This window comes from Paroedura picta, chromosome 4 (assembly GCF_049243985.1).
Source record: "Paroedura picta isolate Pp20150507F chromosome 4, Ppicta_v3.0, whole genome shotgun sequence".
In the NCBI taxonomy this organism is placed as follows: domain Eukaryota; kingdom Metazoa; phylum Chordata; class Lepidosauria; order Squamata; family Gekkonidae; genus Paroedura; species Paroedura picta.
The window spans coordinates 139,486,922-139,503,937 of record NC_135372.1 but is presented as its reverse complement, the minus strand read 5'-3'; the positions used below and the strand labels follow the sequence as shown (position 1 = coordinate 139,503,937).

The following is a 17,016-nucleotide window of genomic DNA, read 5'->3' as shown; positions in this document are numbered from 1 at the left end:
AGGAGAGGGGCCGCATTAAAATCATTCTTCAGGGAAGGCTTGTGGGACTGGGCTCCGTCACTGTGCCTCTCTCTGGTTCATGTGCTCCAGCAATCACCCATGGCTGAGAGAGGTTTCCCATCAAGGTCAAGAGCCTGGAACAAACTCAAAACACCATGAACTGCGCTCTGAAGGCTGCTGGAAAGAAGCTCAGCACTGCAAAATGTGTTTTCCTCTCTCCCGCTCTCCACTCAAGGTTTATCCAGGGATGGTCCTGCCAAGGGGGTCAACGGAGGGTGCAGGGCTGCTAATTTATCAGGGGCCTAGGGATCTTCTGGGATTAGAAGAAGAAGGAGGAGGAGGAGGAGGAGGAATTGGTTCTTAGATGCCGCTTTTCTCTACCCGAAGGAGTCTCAGAGCGGCTTACATTTGCCTTCCCTTTCCTCTCCCCACAACAGACACCCTGTGAGGGAGGTGAGGCTGAGAGAGCCCTGAGATTACTGAAGAAGAAGAAGAAGAAGAAGAAGAAGAAGAAGAAGAAGAAGAAGAAGAAGAAGAAGAAGAAGAAGAGTTGGTTCTTATATGCCGCTTTTCTCTACCCGAAGGAGTCTCAGAGCGGCTTACATTTGCCTTCCCTTTCCTCTCCCCACAACAGACATCCTGTGAGGGAGGTGAGGCTGAGAGAGCCCTGAGATTACTGAAGAAGAAGAGTTGGTTCTTATATGCTGCTTTTCTCTACCCAAAGGAGGCTCAAAGCAGCTTACATTTGCCTTCCCTTTCCTCTCCCCACAGCAGACACCCTGTGAAGGAGGTGAGGCGGAGAGAACCCTGATATTCCTGCTCGGTCAGAACAGCTTTATCAGTGCTGTGACAAGCCCAAGGTCACCCAGCTGGCTGCATGTGGATGAGGAGTGGGGAATTCAACCCAGTTCTCCAGATTGCAATCTGCTGCTCCTTAACCACTATAACACTCTCGTGGCTACAACACGCTAGTTCTAGATAAATCGGTGGCTATCTGTCAGTGAATTCTAGGAAGAAGAAATCCCCCCCCCCTCCACGTAAGCGAGAACATTAGAACGAGTCCCTGTAGCCAAAAGGCCCGTGGAAGGGGCACCTCTCTCCGAAACTGGCCCGGGGCCCAGAACAGTACAGGCAACAAATGTTCCTTTGTCAAGGTCAAGAGGAGGACAGAACAGATTTCATTCAAAGGCAAAAAGTCTCAGCACATTAAAGGGGAAAAAAAACACACGCCAGATACCTGATACCAGCCAAATCACCTCCGGGTCTCTTGCAAATATTGTTTTTGTTTAAACAAAGAAGGAGCCACGTCCCAGCAGAGACTGACATTTGTGCACAAGATATGACCGATAATGTCCCAGTTCCCTCGTCTATAGTACAGCCAGCTTGGTGTAGTGGTTAAGAGCAGTGGCCTCTGATCTGCAGAATGGGGTTTGATTCCCCGTTCTTCCACATGCAGCCAGCTGGGCGACCTTGGACCTGTCACAGTCCTGATAGGGCGGTTCTCCCAGAGCGGTCCTCCCAGAGCTCTTTCAGCCTCACCTCCCTCACAAGGTGTCTGCTGTGGGGGAGAGGTCACCATAAGCGGGGATGCAAACCTCCAGGTGAGACCTGGGGATCTGGCAGAATTTCTGATCATCCCCAAACTGCAGAGATCCGTTTCCCTGCATAAAACGGATGCTTCAGATGGTGGTTTGTATGGCATTGTGTCCCACTGGGTTGCCAGTCCTCCACCCCAAATTGGCAGGAATTTCCCAATCTAGAGCTGGCTACCCTACACGCCCCCCTCCCATTCTCCTGCAGGTGGCCAAGGTATATCTACCCCTATGTTGGTTGCAACTTGATAGTGTTTTCCACCAACAGCTCTTAAGTGCCCATAGCTTTAATGCTTCCTGACCATTAGGCATTTCCCCAGCTATGGAGACAGGGAAAGGACGAAAGAAGACGAATTGGTTTTTATATGCCCCTTTCTCTACCCGAAGGAGTCGCCAAGGGGCTTACAATTGCCTTCCCTTTCCTCTCCCCACAACAGACACCCTGTGGGAGAGGGGAGGCTGGGAGAGCTCTGAGAGAACTGTTCTGGGAGAACAGCTCTAACAGGACTGTGACCGGTCCGAGGTCACCCAGCTGGCTGCATGTAGAGGAGCAGGGAATAAAACCCGGCTCTCCAGATTAGAAGCTGTCGCTCTTAACCCCGACACCAAGCTCTTGTCGGAAGGTGAAATGGAGCCAGCAAAAGAGTTGGGCATCTTCCAAGTGGACTGGCAGTTCCAAAAGTATGCTGTGGAAGAAGGATTCAGTTTTAGGAGACCACATTGTCCATGTTCTTGTTTTCCTCTGTTCAAGCTGTATATTTAGACAATAAACAGATCCTGCAATTGCACAAAAGAGTCTCTCTTCACAAGGAAGTCGACCCTGTAAGATGCCCTTGGACTTGTCGGCCACTCGGGGGGGGGGGGGGGACAGCAGTGTGCAAATCAATGTGCAGCTTTTGGGTTGCAGAATGCAACCATCATGAGCAACCTTTTTCTAAAGTGGTTTATTTGCCAAAATGTGCATTCCCACCGTTCTGTCCTCGGTCCTCACCAGGGCCACCGAGGGGGCTAACAATTCCAAACAGGATTGATCAAATCAAGAAGTGACACATCAGATCAGGCTTCCTCGGGAGGTGGGGGGTTCTCCATCTTTGGAAATGTTTAAACAGAGGCTGGAGAGCCACCTGACGGAGAGGCTGATTCTGGGAAGGTTCAAGGGGGTGGCAGGTGACAGTGGATGAGCAATAGGGTTGTGAGGGTCCTGCATAGTGCAGGGGGTTGGACTAGATGACCCAGGAGGTCCCTTCCAACTCTGTGATTCTAGGATTCTATATAGAAGATGGAGCAGAGTTGTTCTCTCTTGCCCCGGAGGGATGGCTGAGAACCAATGGGCTGAAACTAATCCAAAGGAAATTCCGTCTAAATATCCGGAAGAAGTTCCGGACAGTCAGAACGGTTTCTCCATGAAACAGGCTTCCTGGGGAGGTGGTGGGTTTTTCATTTTTTGGAAGTTTTTAAACAGAGGCTGGAGAGCCATCTGACGGAGAGGCTGATTCTGTGAAGCCTCAAGGGGGGGCAGGTGACAGTGGATGAGCAAAAGGGTTGTTGAGTGTCCTGCATAATGCAACGGGTTGGACTAGATGACCCAAGAGATCCCTTCCAATTCTATGATTCTATCAATCACCTTGTAGAACCATTTCAAGCACCCCTGAAAACTCACCTCATTAAATGTATTTTTTAAAACAGAGTTAAAATATACAAAACGTACAAATGGCAACTGAAACATCAGCTGGGAAGGAGGGATCATTCCAGGGAATGCCATAAAAAAAAGAGTCTTCATCTACTGCGTTGATCCTGCGTTGAGCAAGGGGTTGGACTAGATGGCCTGTGTGGCCCCTTCCAACTCTATGATTCTATGATTCTGTGATACTGGCTGAAGATGGGACTAGAAGGGGACAAACAGACAGATCGCCGTGGTGAGTATGCCAGAGCTTGGAGCCACCACCAAGAAGGCTCTGTCCCAGATAGCCACATGGTTAATCTCAGGTGAAGTTATCTGAAGCAGGGCATCGGATGAAGACCACAGTTATTAAGCAGATTGTTAAGGAAGTAGGGGGTCCTTCAGGTGTGTTGGACCCAAACTACATTGGGCTTTTGAAGGTCAAGACCTTGTGGGGCGGGGCTATAGCTTGGTGGTAGAGCATCTGCTTGGCATGCAGAAGGTCCCAGGTTCAATCCCCAACATCTTCCGTTCAAAGGACCAGGTAGGAAGTATATGAAGACCTTGAGAGAGAATAAATGGAGAGCTGCTGTCACTTTGTGTGACCTCTAGAGACCAAGGGTCTGATTGTATAGGAGGCAAATTTGTGTGCTTAGAATCATAGAGTTGGAGGAGACCTCTTGCAACGTCCCACAATTTGCACTTCAAAATAGATAAGAGAACAGGCAGGAGAGATCCGGGGTTGAATGGGCAATTCCGCACCCATTAAATGTAGTGAAATGCTTACTGTAGGGAGCTGTTATAATGTTTCAATATTTGCTCTTGAGTAAAGCACCAGAAAAAATGACTTTCCAAAGCCTTTTTTCCCCACGTACTGCCATCTCACTCAAAACTAAATCTCATAAAAAGGGGCTTAGGTGTGTTCCTTTGAGCCTCACCTGGCGCGCTCCCTCCTTCTGCAGCCACAAGATTACAGGCTGCAGCAAACTGCTCCGTCCCTTAGCTGTCGGTGGTCATCCTTGCCCAAATCCACCTTGCCTGCAACCGCAAACCCTATTTGGCTCAAGGCAATCTCAGGGCACAGAGAGCTTGTCCTGAAATACCCCCTTCTGGTATAAAAACTTCATTTATCACACTTCAAAACCTCTGGAATGCACTTAATGAAAAGGATCACAAAGGATCTCTCAGTGAGGAATGAAAGCCTAAGTTATGATCCAGCCTTTCAAGAGGGGGAGTTACCAAAGTGGGATCTGGAATTGAGATTTTCTTTTTTTTTTACTAGCAAGAAACAACTGACCATAAGCACATAACAACAGACCAGGGGTCCATCTAGTCCACCCTCCTGTCTCACAGAGGGGCCAGCCAATTCCTCTGGAGGGCCAACAACAGGGCAGAAAGGCCGAGGCCTTCGTAAGAACCTCAGAAGAGCCTTGCTGGATCAGACCAGGGGTCCATCTAGTCCAGCCTCCTGTCTCACACAGTGGCCAACCAGTTCTTCTGGAGGGCCAATCACAGGGCATAGAGGCCAAGGTCTTCCTAAGAACATCAGAAGAGCCCTGCTGGATCAGACCAGGGGTCCATCTAGTCCAGCCTCCTGTCTCACACAAGGGCCAACCAGTTCTTCTGGAGGGCCAGTCACAGGGCATAGAGGCCAAGGTCTTCCTAAGAACATCAGAAGAGCCCTGCTGGATCAGACCAGGGGTCCATCTAGTCCAGCCTCCTGTCTCACACAGTGGCCAACCAGTTCTTCTGGAGGGCCAATCACAGGGCATAGAGGCCAAGGTCTTCCTAAGAACATCAGAAGAGCCCTGCTGGATCAGACCAGGGGTCCATCTAGTCCAGCCTCCTGTCTCACACAAGGGCCAACCAGTTCTTCTGGAGGGCCAGTCACAGGGCAGAGAGGCTGAGGCCTTCCTAAGAACATCAGGGGAGCCCTGCTGGGTCAGACCAGGGATCCATCCAGTCCAGCCTCCTGTCTCACACAGAGGCCAGCCAGTTCCTCTGGAGGGCCAGCAACAGGGCAGAGAGGCCGAGGCCTTCCTAAGAACATCAGAAGAGCCCTGCTGGGTCAGACCAGGGGTCCATCCAGTCCAGCCTCCCGTCTCACCCAGGGGCCACCCAGTTCCTCTGGAGGGCCAACAACAGGGCACAGAGGCCGAGGCCTTCCTAAGGACATCAGGAGAGCCCTGCTGGGTCAGACCAGGGGTCCATCCAGTCCAGCCTCCCGTCTCACCCAGGGGCCACCCAGTTCCTCTGGAGGGCCAACAACAGGGCAGAGAGGCCGAGGCCTTCCTAAGGACATCAGGAGAGCCCTGCTGGGTCAGACCAGGGGCCCATCCAGTCCAGCCTCCTGTCTCACACAGGAGCCAGCCAGTTCCTCTGGAGGGCCAGCAACAGGGCAGAGAGGCTGAGGCCTTCCTAAGAACATCAGGGGAGCCCTGCTGGGTCAGACCAGGGATCCATCCAGTCCAGCCTCCTGTCTCACACAGAGGCCAGCCAGTTCCTCTGGAGGGCCAGCAACAGGGCAGAGAGGCCGAGGCCTTCCTAAGAACATCAGAAGAGCCCTGCTGGATCAGACCAGGGGTCCATCTAGTCCAGCCTCCTGTCTCACACAAGGGCCAACCAGTTCTTCTGGAGGGCCAGTCACAGGGCATAGAGGCCAAGGTCTTCCTAAGAACATCAGAAGAGCCCTGCTGGATCAGACCAGGGGTCCATCTAGTCCAGCCTCCTGTCTCACACAGTGGCCAACCAGTTCTTCTGGAGGGCCAATCACAGGGCATAGAGGCCAAGGTCTTCCTAAGAACATCAGAAGAGCCCTGCTGGATCAGACCAGGGGTCCATCTAGTCCAGCCTCCTGTCTCACACAAGGGCCAACCAGTTCTTCTGGAGGGCCAGTCACAGGGCAGAGAGGCTGAGGCCTTCCTAAGAACATCAGGGGAGCCCTGCTGGGTCAGACCAGGGATCCATCCAGTCCAGCCTCCTGTCTCACACAGAGGCCAGCCAGTTCCTCTGGAGGGCCAGCAACAGGGCAGAGAGGCCGAGGCCTTCCTAAGAACATCAGAAGAGCCCTGCTGGGTCAGACCAGGGGTCCATCCAGTCCAGCCTCCCGTCTCACCCAGGGGCCACCCAGTTCCTCTGGAGGGCCAACAACAGGGCACAGAGGCCGAGGCCTTCCTAAGGACATCAGGAGAGCCCTGCTGGGTCAGACCAGGGGTCCATCCAGTCCAGCCTCCCGTCTCACCCAGGGGCCACCCAGTTCCTCTGGAGGGCCAACAACAGGGCAGAGAGGCCGAGGCCTTCCTAAGGACATCAGGAGAGCCCTGCTGGGTCAGACCAGGGGCCCATCCAGTCCAGCCTCCTGTCTCACACAGGAGCCAGCCAGTTCCTCTGGAGGGCCAGCAACAGGGCAGAGAGGCTGAGGCCTTCCTAAGAACATCAGGGGAGCCCTGCTGGGTCAGACCAGGGATCCATCCAGTCCAGCCTCCTGTCTCACACAGAGGCCAGCCAGTTCCTCTGGAGGGCCAGCAACAGGGCAGAGAGGCCGAGGCCTTCCTAAGAACATCAGGGGAGCCCTGCTGGGTCAGACCAGGGATCCATCCAGTCCAGCCTCCTGTCTCACACAGAGGCCAGCCAGTTCCTCTGGAGGGCCAGCAACAGGGCAGAGAGGCTGAGGCCTTCCTAAGAACATCAGGGGAGCCCTGCTGGGTCAGACCAGGGATCCATCCAGTCCAGCCTCCTGTCTCACACAGGGCCAACCAGTTCCTCTGGAGGGCCAGCAACAGGGCAGAGAGGCCGAGGCCTTCCTAAGGACATCAGGAGAGCCCTGCTGGGTCAGACCAGGGGTCCATCTAGTCCAGCCTCCTGTCTCACACAGTGGCCAACCAGTTCCTATGGAGGGCCAACAACAGGGCATAGAGGCTAAGAACATCAGAAGAGTTCTGCTGGATCAGACCAGAGATCCATCTAGTCCAGGATCCTGCCCTTCCCCCAAGGCTCCAAGTGCTATAAAACTGTTACACTTCACTTATAGAATCACAGATTTGGAAGAGGCCAACGTTTAAAAAATTAATCATTTCCATTTAAAAACAGTCCAAAAAATCCAATGATTCCCTGCCATCTCTCTATGCAGAGAGGACGGAGAACGAAAGTGCTTGGCTAGCACAGGCTGCAGAGGGCTTTACTGAACACGAAACCTTTCAGCTTTCATGACCAGCAACTGGGGCTGGATCTGTGCAATGACTTTAAAGGTTCCCTTTTAAACGTTTCCTCGGCCGCCGTCTCATCACAGAGCTGTGAACTCCGCAAGGCAATGGCAGCTTGTGGGAAGAGGTGCTAGATTTCGGCAGGCCTGAAAGCCCGGCCATCAAGGGACCCGGACACGAGCCCTATAAGAAAGATGCCGGGGAGGGGAGCGACCCTTTCCACCCGAGGCACGGTTGACAAACTCCGAGCCCGATCCGGCGCTTGCAGGAGAGGACTCTTGCGCAAAAGGAAATGCAAGAAACACAACGAGGGTGGCGACTCGCCTGAAGTCAGACTTGTCGTATGCCGTGCTTGCACAAGACCTTGCACAACCCATTTCTGGGCTCTGTGTAAAGGGCAAAAAGGGCCGGGTTTTGTACAACATTCCGTGGCCGGTCCCTTCCCCCTGAACTGGGGTAAGTGGGCAGGATGGCCGGATCCAGGTTGCGAAATTCCTGCTTAGGGTTGTGGTTGAGAGCGGCGGTTCCTAATCCGGGGAGGCCACTTTGATCCCCCGTTCCTCCTCCACATGCAGCCAGTTGAGTGACCGTGGGCCAGTCACAGTCCTGATAGTGCTGTTCTCACAGAGCAGTATCGTCAGGGCTCTCTTAGCCCCAACTACCTCACGGGGTGTCTGCTGTGGGGAGAGGAAGGGAAGGCAACTGGAAGCCGCTTTTTAAGACGCCTTCATGCAGTCAAAGGTAAAGGTAAAGGTAAAGGTATCCCCTGTGCAAGCACCGAGTCATGTCTGACCCTTGGGGTGACGCCCTCTAGCGTTTTCATGGCAGACTCAATACGGGGTGGTTTGCCAGTGCCTTCGCCAGTCATGACCGCTTACCCCCCAGCAAGCAAGCTGGGTACTCATTTTACCGACCTCGGAAGGATGGAAGGCTGAGTCAACCTTGAGCCGGCTGCTGAGATCGAACTCCCAGCCTCATGGGCAGAACTTCAGACTGCATGTCTGCTGGCTTACCACTCTGCGCCACAAGAGGCTCTTCATGCAGTCAAAAGTGGGGTACAGAAACCAACCGGCCATCTTCTTTGGCGTCACCCCTGATGGCCTGATTCTCACTCAAACTCTCAGGTTGCCAGCTCCGGGGTTAGTAAATCCCTGGAATCTTTGGGGGTGGGGCCAGGAGTGGGTGGGATTTGAGGCAAGGAGGGGCTTCAGTGGAGTATACTGCTATGGAGACCCCCTTCCAAAGCAGCCATTTTGTGATCTCTGTCACATGGAGATGATCGAAACTCCTTCGGGTAGTGAAAAGCAGGGTATAAAAACCAACTCTTCTGGAGATTTGGAAAGGGAGCCTGGAGAGCAACCTGGACCTCAGGGAGATACAATACCCTAGAGCCCACCCTCCAGAGGAATTGTCTCTGTGGTCTGGAGACGAGCTGTCATTCCAGAGATGAGCTGTCATCCCCATGTCCCCCCTGCAGACCAGCACCTTGAGCCGAACATCCAGAGCCAGCAAAACGTCACTAAATTCATTCACGTTTCAGCTTGTACGTCGCCGGAGCTGGGCATCCTTGTGTCTCCACTTAATCAACCTCTGCATAATTTTGGGGGGAAGAAATCCTATGAAAGCTGCCCAGTTTCCTTCACAAGGAATGTTCTCCCTCCGTGCCCTTGGTCGTTTTGGCTTCTCCTCGCCTGCACCTTTCCGCCGCCGCGACATTCCTTCTTGAATGACGCTCTTATGTGCCGACCTTGGAATCGTGACCTTGCCGTTTGTGTCACCCCCGAGCAACGAATATTGGCCGCCTACCAAAAGTTATGAATGGCATGTGAGACGCCACGGCTGCAGGGGCTCCGCTGTCCTGTTCTGTGCATGGGGTTTGCTTGTCGCACGCAACCAAGGAAGGACTATTATTACGGGGTCGGTCCTTTTAAGAACTTGCAAAGCGTATTTAAGAGTGCTGGGTCATCCTCAGCTGATTGCCTTCACAAGAGACCCCAGTCTATTGCCTGGGAAGAGAGGGATAATTTGGGAAACATATTGGCTTGGATCCCCCAGAGAATTTCTGCAGGGGGAAGGATTTCTGAGCATGGAGCAGGACTTCTTTGCTCTCTCCTTATAATAAAATACTCCCTCCACACACACACACACACACACTGCTGGGGGGGGGGGCATTTGGCTTTGCAGCAGGCAGGGGAAGTAATGACACTAAGCAGGATGAAGTCCTTCCAGTTTGGAGAGCCAGTTTGGTGTAGTGGTTAGGAGTGTGGACTTCTAATCTGGCATGCCGGGTTCGATTCTGCGCTCCCCCACACGCAGCCGGCTGGGTGACCTTGGGCTCGCCACGGCACTGATAAAACTGTTCTGACTGGGCAGTGATATCAGGGCTCTCTCAGCCTCACCCACCTCACAGGGTGTCTGTTGTGGGGAGAGGAAAGGGAAGGCGATTGTAAGCCACTTTGAGCCTCCTTCGGGTAGGGAAAAGCGGCATATAAGAACCAACTCTTCTTCTTCTTCTTCTTCCTTGGGCAGAAACCCTTTGGAAGATCCAAAGCCTCTGTGGGTTTAGTTTGGGGGTCTCCAATTTGGTGCCCAGGGGCGCTGCAGCACCTACCAACACCTTCTGCGGCACCCCCAGGGGCTTTTAGAAAACGGGTGAGGCTTTGACCCACCAAGGCCCTGGCCCCAACCTGGCGGAAGGAACGGCCGTATGAGATTAGGGTCCTGATGAAACTATCACAGTTCTGCTCTGGCCTGCAAGATGACACCCTTAACCACCTACCTTTGAGGCTGGGGCAACCAGCTGAAAGGGCCTCCCTCCCATCCCTGCATTTCTTCCCCTTTCCCCTCTTGTCCGTGCCACTAAAGAACCTACATCTTCAACAGGTGCGGAAAGAAAAAGACAGCAGAAGGCGGAAGAGGTAGGTAGTTGGTTAAAATTAGTTGCCAGGTAGATTTCTAGAATTTTAGTTTAGGATTTTAGGGAGGTTTCGAGAATTTTAGTGATTATCAATGACATTTACATTCTAAAATATAATCACTAAAAATCTATACGGGTATGTACACGTGTATGTGTGTGTACTTTTAATACATTGTATGCATCCTTATGGGAGAGAGGCGGTTTGGAAATGTAATAATAATAGAATCAGAGAATCAGAGAGTTGGAAGGGACCTCCAGAGTCAGATAGTCATTCCGCCTTGCATAATGCAGGAAATTCATATATACCTGCCCACCCACAACGACCCCAATTCCATGCCCAGATGATGGCCCACTCAAAAAAAAAACCCAGAATCCCTGGCCAGTCTGGCTCAGAAAAACGTTGTCTTCTGATCCAAAAGTGGGGTATAAAAACTAACTCCTCCTCTTCTTCCTCTGCAGAGCCTTCCTTGTTGGTCTCCCATCCGATGACACCCTGCCTTGATGCTGAGCATTGATGTGATCAGACTGTGCCTTCCCTCACCTGGATAGCTGTTGGCTTTCCAGATTTAAAATGAGGCAGTTTCAAGTTCCAGCTGATTTTCGTTCCAAGAGGCAGAAATGTCAGGAGCTGTGATAGCCAGCATGGCGTTGTAGTCAAAAGTGGTGGTCTCTCATCTGCAGAGCTGCATCTGATTCAGCACTTTCCCCCCACATGCAGCCAGCTGTGTAATCTGGGGCCAGTCTCAGTTCTCTCTGAGCTCCCTCAGCCTCACAGATTGTCTATTGTTGGGAGGGGAAGGGAAGAAGAATTGGGTTTTCACTACCTGAAGGAGTCCCAAAGCAGCTTACAGTTGCCTTCCCCGTAAGGTAGGTGGGGCTGACAAAGCTCTGCCCCCACCCCCGCCTCTGTCAGGACTCCTCCGTCAGAACAGCACAATCAGGGCTGTGAGTAGCTCAAGGTCACCCAGCTGGCTGCCTGTGGAGGAGCAGGAAATCAAACCCGATTCTCCAGATTAGAAGCCACCGCTCTTCATCATGACACCGAGCTGGCTCCTGCTGGGTGACCTAGGGCCATTCCCAGTTCTCCCAGAGCTCTCTCAACCTCATTTCACAGGGAACCTAATGTGGGGGAGAGGAAGGGAAGGCGATTTGTCAGTCCCTTTGAGACTCCCTCTGGTACTGAGAAGGGGGATAGAAAAACCAGCTCCTCCTCTTCTTCTGAGAGGCAGTGGGCCGCAATCCACCAGGCAGCGTGGAAACCTACCTCAGTTGCTCCCCAGCGATCATGACTTCGGCCCGGTGATGCCTCTCGTTGGCTTTCTGCTTCTGGGCGATGCTCAGGCTTTCCATGCCGGCCTCCGGGAGGGGAAGGCGAGAGGGCTGCTCTGCCAGGCGGCCTCCTTGACAGCTCCGGCCTGTCTGCAGAGAGCACCGCTTCCTGCCAGAGGCATCTTGCTGAGCACGGAGGGAGAAGAGCCAACGCAGGCAGCCGGCAGCTGGACCGGCAGAAGAGGGCGGGCCCTGGGCAAAGGGGGGGGGGCAGGCTTGCCCGCAGGCTGGCACCCGGAGGCTGGAGGCAGGTAAACTTCCTAGCAGAGGAGAAGGCAGGTCTGGCTTTGCAAGCTGATCTCAGGCGTGCTTTTTGGGGGGGGGGGGGCAGTTGGAGGGAGAAGGAGGAAAGAGGCCTTCTGCCTGAGGGAGGGGAATGGGGTAAAGCAATTTCCTGCAGCCTCTGTTTGGAAACAAGCAAGAATCCACACCTTTATGAAGGCAGCTGGCTGGAGGTCAGCTCCAGTGATCCAATCAAAGGCACACCCCCAGGCGATACTCTTTCCTAGAATACTCCTCAGTAGGGGACCCTGGAGTGGTCAGCTAGCCTGGGGTCCCTGTTTGGGGTGGTCAGCTCCCTGCCCCTGGAGGGGTCCAGAGAGCGGTCAGCTACTTGCTTGGGGTAGTGGTTAAGAACGGCGGCTCTTAATCTGGAGAGCCAGACTGGATTCCCTGCTCGTCCTCAGCATTCAGACAGCTGGGTGACCTTGGGCTGGTCGCTGTTCCATTAGAGCCGCTCTCGCAGAGCAGTTCTCTCAGAGCTCGCTCAGCCCCACCCTCCTCACAGGGTGCCTGTTGTGGGGAGAGGAAGGGAAGGTGGTTGTACGACACTTTGGAACTGCTTCTATGCTTCGTCTTCTTCAGCATCATCTCCGACTCTGATTCCCATTCTGAGACTCTAGGGTTGCCAGGTCTGGGCTGGAGACTTTGGGGGTGGAGCCAGGAGGGGGCAGGGAGGGACCTCACGGGAGTATCATGCTATGGAGTCTGCTATGCATGTGGATCTGTTAATCATTCTGCTGAGGACCGAGCTTGGATCCAATGAAGGATCGGCAAGGGCAATGAAATTGACCAATGCGCTGCTACCAAAACTGACCAATTAGGATGCACTGGTGGGAAGATCCATTGTTTGCGATTGTATATCTGTTGGGTGTTTCAGGCGTTTTCTCAGTTCAGTTTTGCCTCTTGTGCCACCAAGCTAAGATCCCAGGAAAGAGGTGATTGAACACTCAGTGGTCCTGGATTCCTTTGAACCCACGGATTTAAGAGAATCCCCCCTCCAAAGCAGCTATTTTCTCCAGGGGAGCTGATCTCTGTTGCCTGGAGATAAGCTAGAATTCCAGCCTGTCCCCAGGGCCCACCTGGGGAATGGCATCCCTACTCAACTCAGTTATAACCAAGTATGCCTCCCCTTTGCCCCTCCTTTTCAAATGTTTTTCACAACAAATGTTTGACTGTAACCTCCTGGGAGGCAAGTAGAGATGCTGGCCTCCAGGAGGGACCTGGGGATCCCCTGGAATAACTCCTCATTGGTGGACTATGGAGATAAGCTCCCCTGTAGAAAACAGAGACTCTATGGCCTTGTACTCCATGGAGGTTCAGGGATGCCAGCCTCCAGGTGGGTTCTGGGGATGTAACAGAAGGGGGAACTATTGGCCTTGTACTCCACGGAGGGTCTAATCATAGTCTAATCCAGGGGTAGTCAAACTGCAGCCCTCCAGATGTCCATGGACTACATTTCCCAGCGAATGCTGGCAGGGGGCTCATGGGAATTGTAGTTCATGGACATCTGGAGGGCCGCAGTTTGACTACCCCTGGTCTAATCCAACACCCTGTATCCCAGTGACTGGATCAACTCAGAGGAGGCCACAGGCAGTGTAGGAAAGGTTCCCCAGCTACTGGTATTCAAAGGTACACTGCCTTGAAACATGGAGTTTCCTTTTCCCCATCACAGCTATCAGCAATGGATGTATGCATCCCACCATGGATTTTATCTAACGTTTTTATTTTTAAAAAGATTTCAGCTTACTCCCTGAGAAATACAAGGACAAGGAATGTTTCTTACCTTCCTCTCCACCCCCTACCCCCCACCCAATGCTGCCCTGAGGATCAGGGGACACTCCCCTCCCTGGAAGACCACGGGATACACGTTTGAGTGGCTATACTTAGAGGACAGGATAGCTGTTAGATACAAGCCATTTAAAGGTAATGGTAACCAGTTAAGGGTGAGAACAAACCTCACTATATTCTGGGTTTATATACATTGAACCTGAAAATTGGTAATTCCCAGAATCTCAAAGTAAATTGTTATTCAGATTTGGCAGAGTATCTTCCCCCCCCCCCCCGGCTCCATTATAAACGCTAGGGACCATTATAGTCTTTGAGGTAGAGGCACTAAATTTGCAGTAAAGCCGCTGGTGCATACCTTCAAGAGGAAATTGGATAAACGTATGGGGCAGATCTCCACGAATTATTAGACACAAGCTATAGATGGGATACTGTCTGGGGCAGGGGTGTGCTGTCTTCTTGGAGCTCAGGGGGCAACAGTGGGAGGGCTTCTGGAGTCCTGGCCATCTTGGTGGACCCCTGATGGCCCCTGTGACACTGCAGGGGCCATTGACCTGATCCAACATGATTTCTCTTGTGTTCTTATATCTGGGGCAGTGATGCTCTGTCTTCATGGAGCTCCAGACAGCTTCCCAGTCTGGAGCTCCAGAACTCCAGAAACCCTCCCAGTCTTGCTGGTGGACTTCTCTTATGTTCTTATGCCCGGGCAGTGATGTTCTGAATTCTTGGGGGGCAACGGTGGGAGGGCTTCTGGTTGCATTGATGGATCTCCTGATGGCCCCTGGGTTTTGGCCATTCTGAGTCACAGAATGTTGGACCAGATGGGCCATTCGCCTGATCCAGTGTGGCCTCTCTTAAGTGATTTTGAGCAATTTAAATTTTTCCTCTGCAACTAGCAGGATTGATCTGGAGTGACCCTACCTTTCCCCCGTGATATACAGGAGTGGATATAACCCTTGATATTTCAAAAATCAGCATGAGTAAAGGTGCAGCTCTCCGCTTGTCCCGAACTAACTTGCTGCCAATCCTCCAACGCTGTAGAAAAGCCCTGATTGGCCAGGGCATCAGTTCAAAGGTTTCCTCGTTCCCAGGTTGCAAGGCTTCCCTTAAAGGGCAATCCCTAACTTCTCTCCAGAAGCTCTGACTTCTCCTGGCAAAGATTTGACTCTTGGTTTCCCCCCCTCCCCTGCTGTCTCCAATCCCCCCTGCCCTTCATGTAAAGAAAGAAAGAGGCTCCTGTTGCACTTGGCTCCCCCCACCCTTCTGAGCTTCCTCAATCAAGTTCAGAACACTTTTCTGTTTCAGTGGGGAGGGAGGGGATAGAGGAAGACCCGAGTTCAAATCAATCTGAATTCAGCAGGATCCACAACAGAATAAACAAAGTGCAGAATCAGCCCAGGTTAGCAGGGTGAGATTCAATCTAGTAGCTTAACTCCGTAGCAACTGTAAACCAGATGCCCCATTTAATTGCTTAACAGCACGGCCAGCTGTTTGGCAACCAGGAAGTGGGCAGCAGTAATAAACATTCTCCATTAGCAGAGAAGAAAGATGTGCCCTTGAGTGGGGCCTTAGTTGTCCTTATCAAAATATGCACAGAAAGCCAGGTACAAGGTCGAAAGAAGGAGGGGGGTGAACGGTGTGGTGAGGAGCCCTTTGACCTGGACACCTGCTAAAGGAACAAGAGAGAAGAAGAAGAAGAAGAGTTGGTTCTTATATGCCGCTTTTCCCTACCCGAAGGAGGCTCAAAGCGGCTTACAGTCGCCTACCCATTCCTCTCCCCACAACAGACACCCTGTAGGGTGGGTGAGGCTGAGAGAGCCCTGATATCACTGCTCGGTCAGAACAGTTTTATCAGTGCCGTGGCGAGCCCAAGGTCACCCAGCTGGCTGCATGTGGGGGAGTGCAGAATTGAACCCGGCTTGCCAGATTAGAAGTCTGCACTCCTAACCACTACACCAAGCTGGCATCTGAACTTGAGGATAAAGGGCTTTTAATCCAACATTTATGGAATGCTGCTTTCCTAAATATCTCATGCTTATTTATTCTATTTTTCATCTGATTATTTGATTTATACCCCACCCTTCCCAGCGTCCCGGCCCAGGGCAGCTTAGAATCATAGAATCATAGAGTTGGAAGGGGCCATACAGGCCATAGAATCATAGAATCATAGAGTTGGAAGGGGCCATACAGGCCATCTAGTCCAACCCCCTGCTCAACGCAGGATCAGCCCTAAGCTTCCAACAGAAGTCATAAAAGGTGGAGGATATTGAGTAATATACAAAATCTTCAAAAAAAACCCTATGTGCCTTTGGGCCAATTTATACTTAGAGGTAATTTACTTATTTTTCATTTTTCATATTTGTCTTTAAATTACGATTGTATGAGTACTAAAATATGATTGTTAAACATTGTTCAATTTTATGGGCTTGGTACAAAAAGGAGCATTGTGTAATGTTATACAGGTGCTTAACAACAGAAGGAAAAAATATTGTTTGTATATGAGAACGGAGGTGGAGTAATATTGATTATATTATACATAGTATTATAAAGCATATGTAATGAAGCTATTCATTTTGCTTTTTGTTTCATAGTTTAGGGAATAGCCACAGAACAGAAGGTCTTTTCCTAAAAAACGAGTAATCTTAATCTGGACCCTGTATTGGCTCCCTTAAGAAGCTTTTTTGTGGGAAACAGAAATCAGGGGTTTAAACAGCTCTGAGCCATTCATCCCCCTGCTTCCTGCCCCCCACCAAAAACAGCACCAAGCCCTTTAAACCAAACAGCTGAGCAGTGGGGAGCTTTCTTCCCCCATAAAGAGCAAAAGCAAGGGGTTAAATGGCTCAGAACTACTTCAAAATTTGTGGAAGTTTGGCAGTCCTTCAGTTTGCAAATGCCGCTTTGCAACCACAAACCAGCTAAAATTAGCAACGAACTTTTGTTCATGAGCCAGTTTGTGCCCATCTCTAACCATTGTTTTATATGGGGATGTCGGGAACCCGCTTGCTAACTGAAAAACAGGGTGCCCCTTTGAAGAAAACGTCACGCCAGGCCTGGTGAACGATACAACAGGAACAAGCTTTATTTCAGCAACGTGGAGTCCGCTGGTATGGAGTAAGAGCTTCCACCGAACTCCAGGTGGAAGCTCCCTTTTATACAAAACCCACCTCCTTAGGCTGTATTGCCCCACCCAGTACTTGCGGAGGGAACATGCTGATACAATCATGACTCATGCACATATGCGAGGTTTTC

The 17,016-nt window shown here is 51.7% G+C and overlaps 1 protein-coding gene across 1 annotated transcript in view; it reads right to left on the bottom strand.

Moving 5' to 3' along the window:
• The window catches only part of LOC143836493 (DEP domain-containing mTOR-interacting protein-like), a 30,015-nt gene extending 18,102 nt beyond the window's left edge, over positions 1-11,913 (bottom strand). Inside the window, exon 1 of the mRNA XM_077335834.1 lies at positions 11,636-11,913. Within this exon, the coding sequence (XP_077191949.1) occupies positions 11,636-11,721 (86 nt within the window). The 5' untranslated portion in view covers positions 11,722-11,913. The remainder of the gene's footprint in view (positions 1-11,635) is intronic.
• Positions 11,914-17,016: the final 5,103 nt, after the last annotated feature.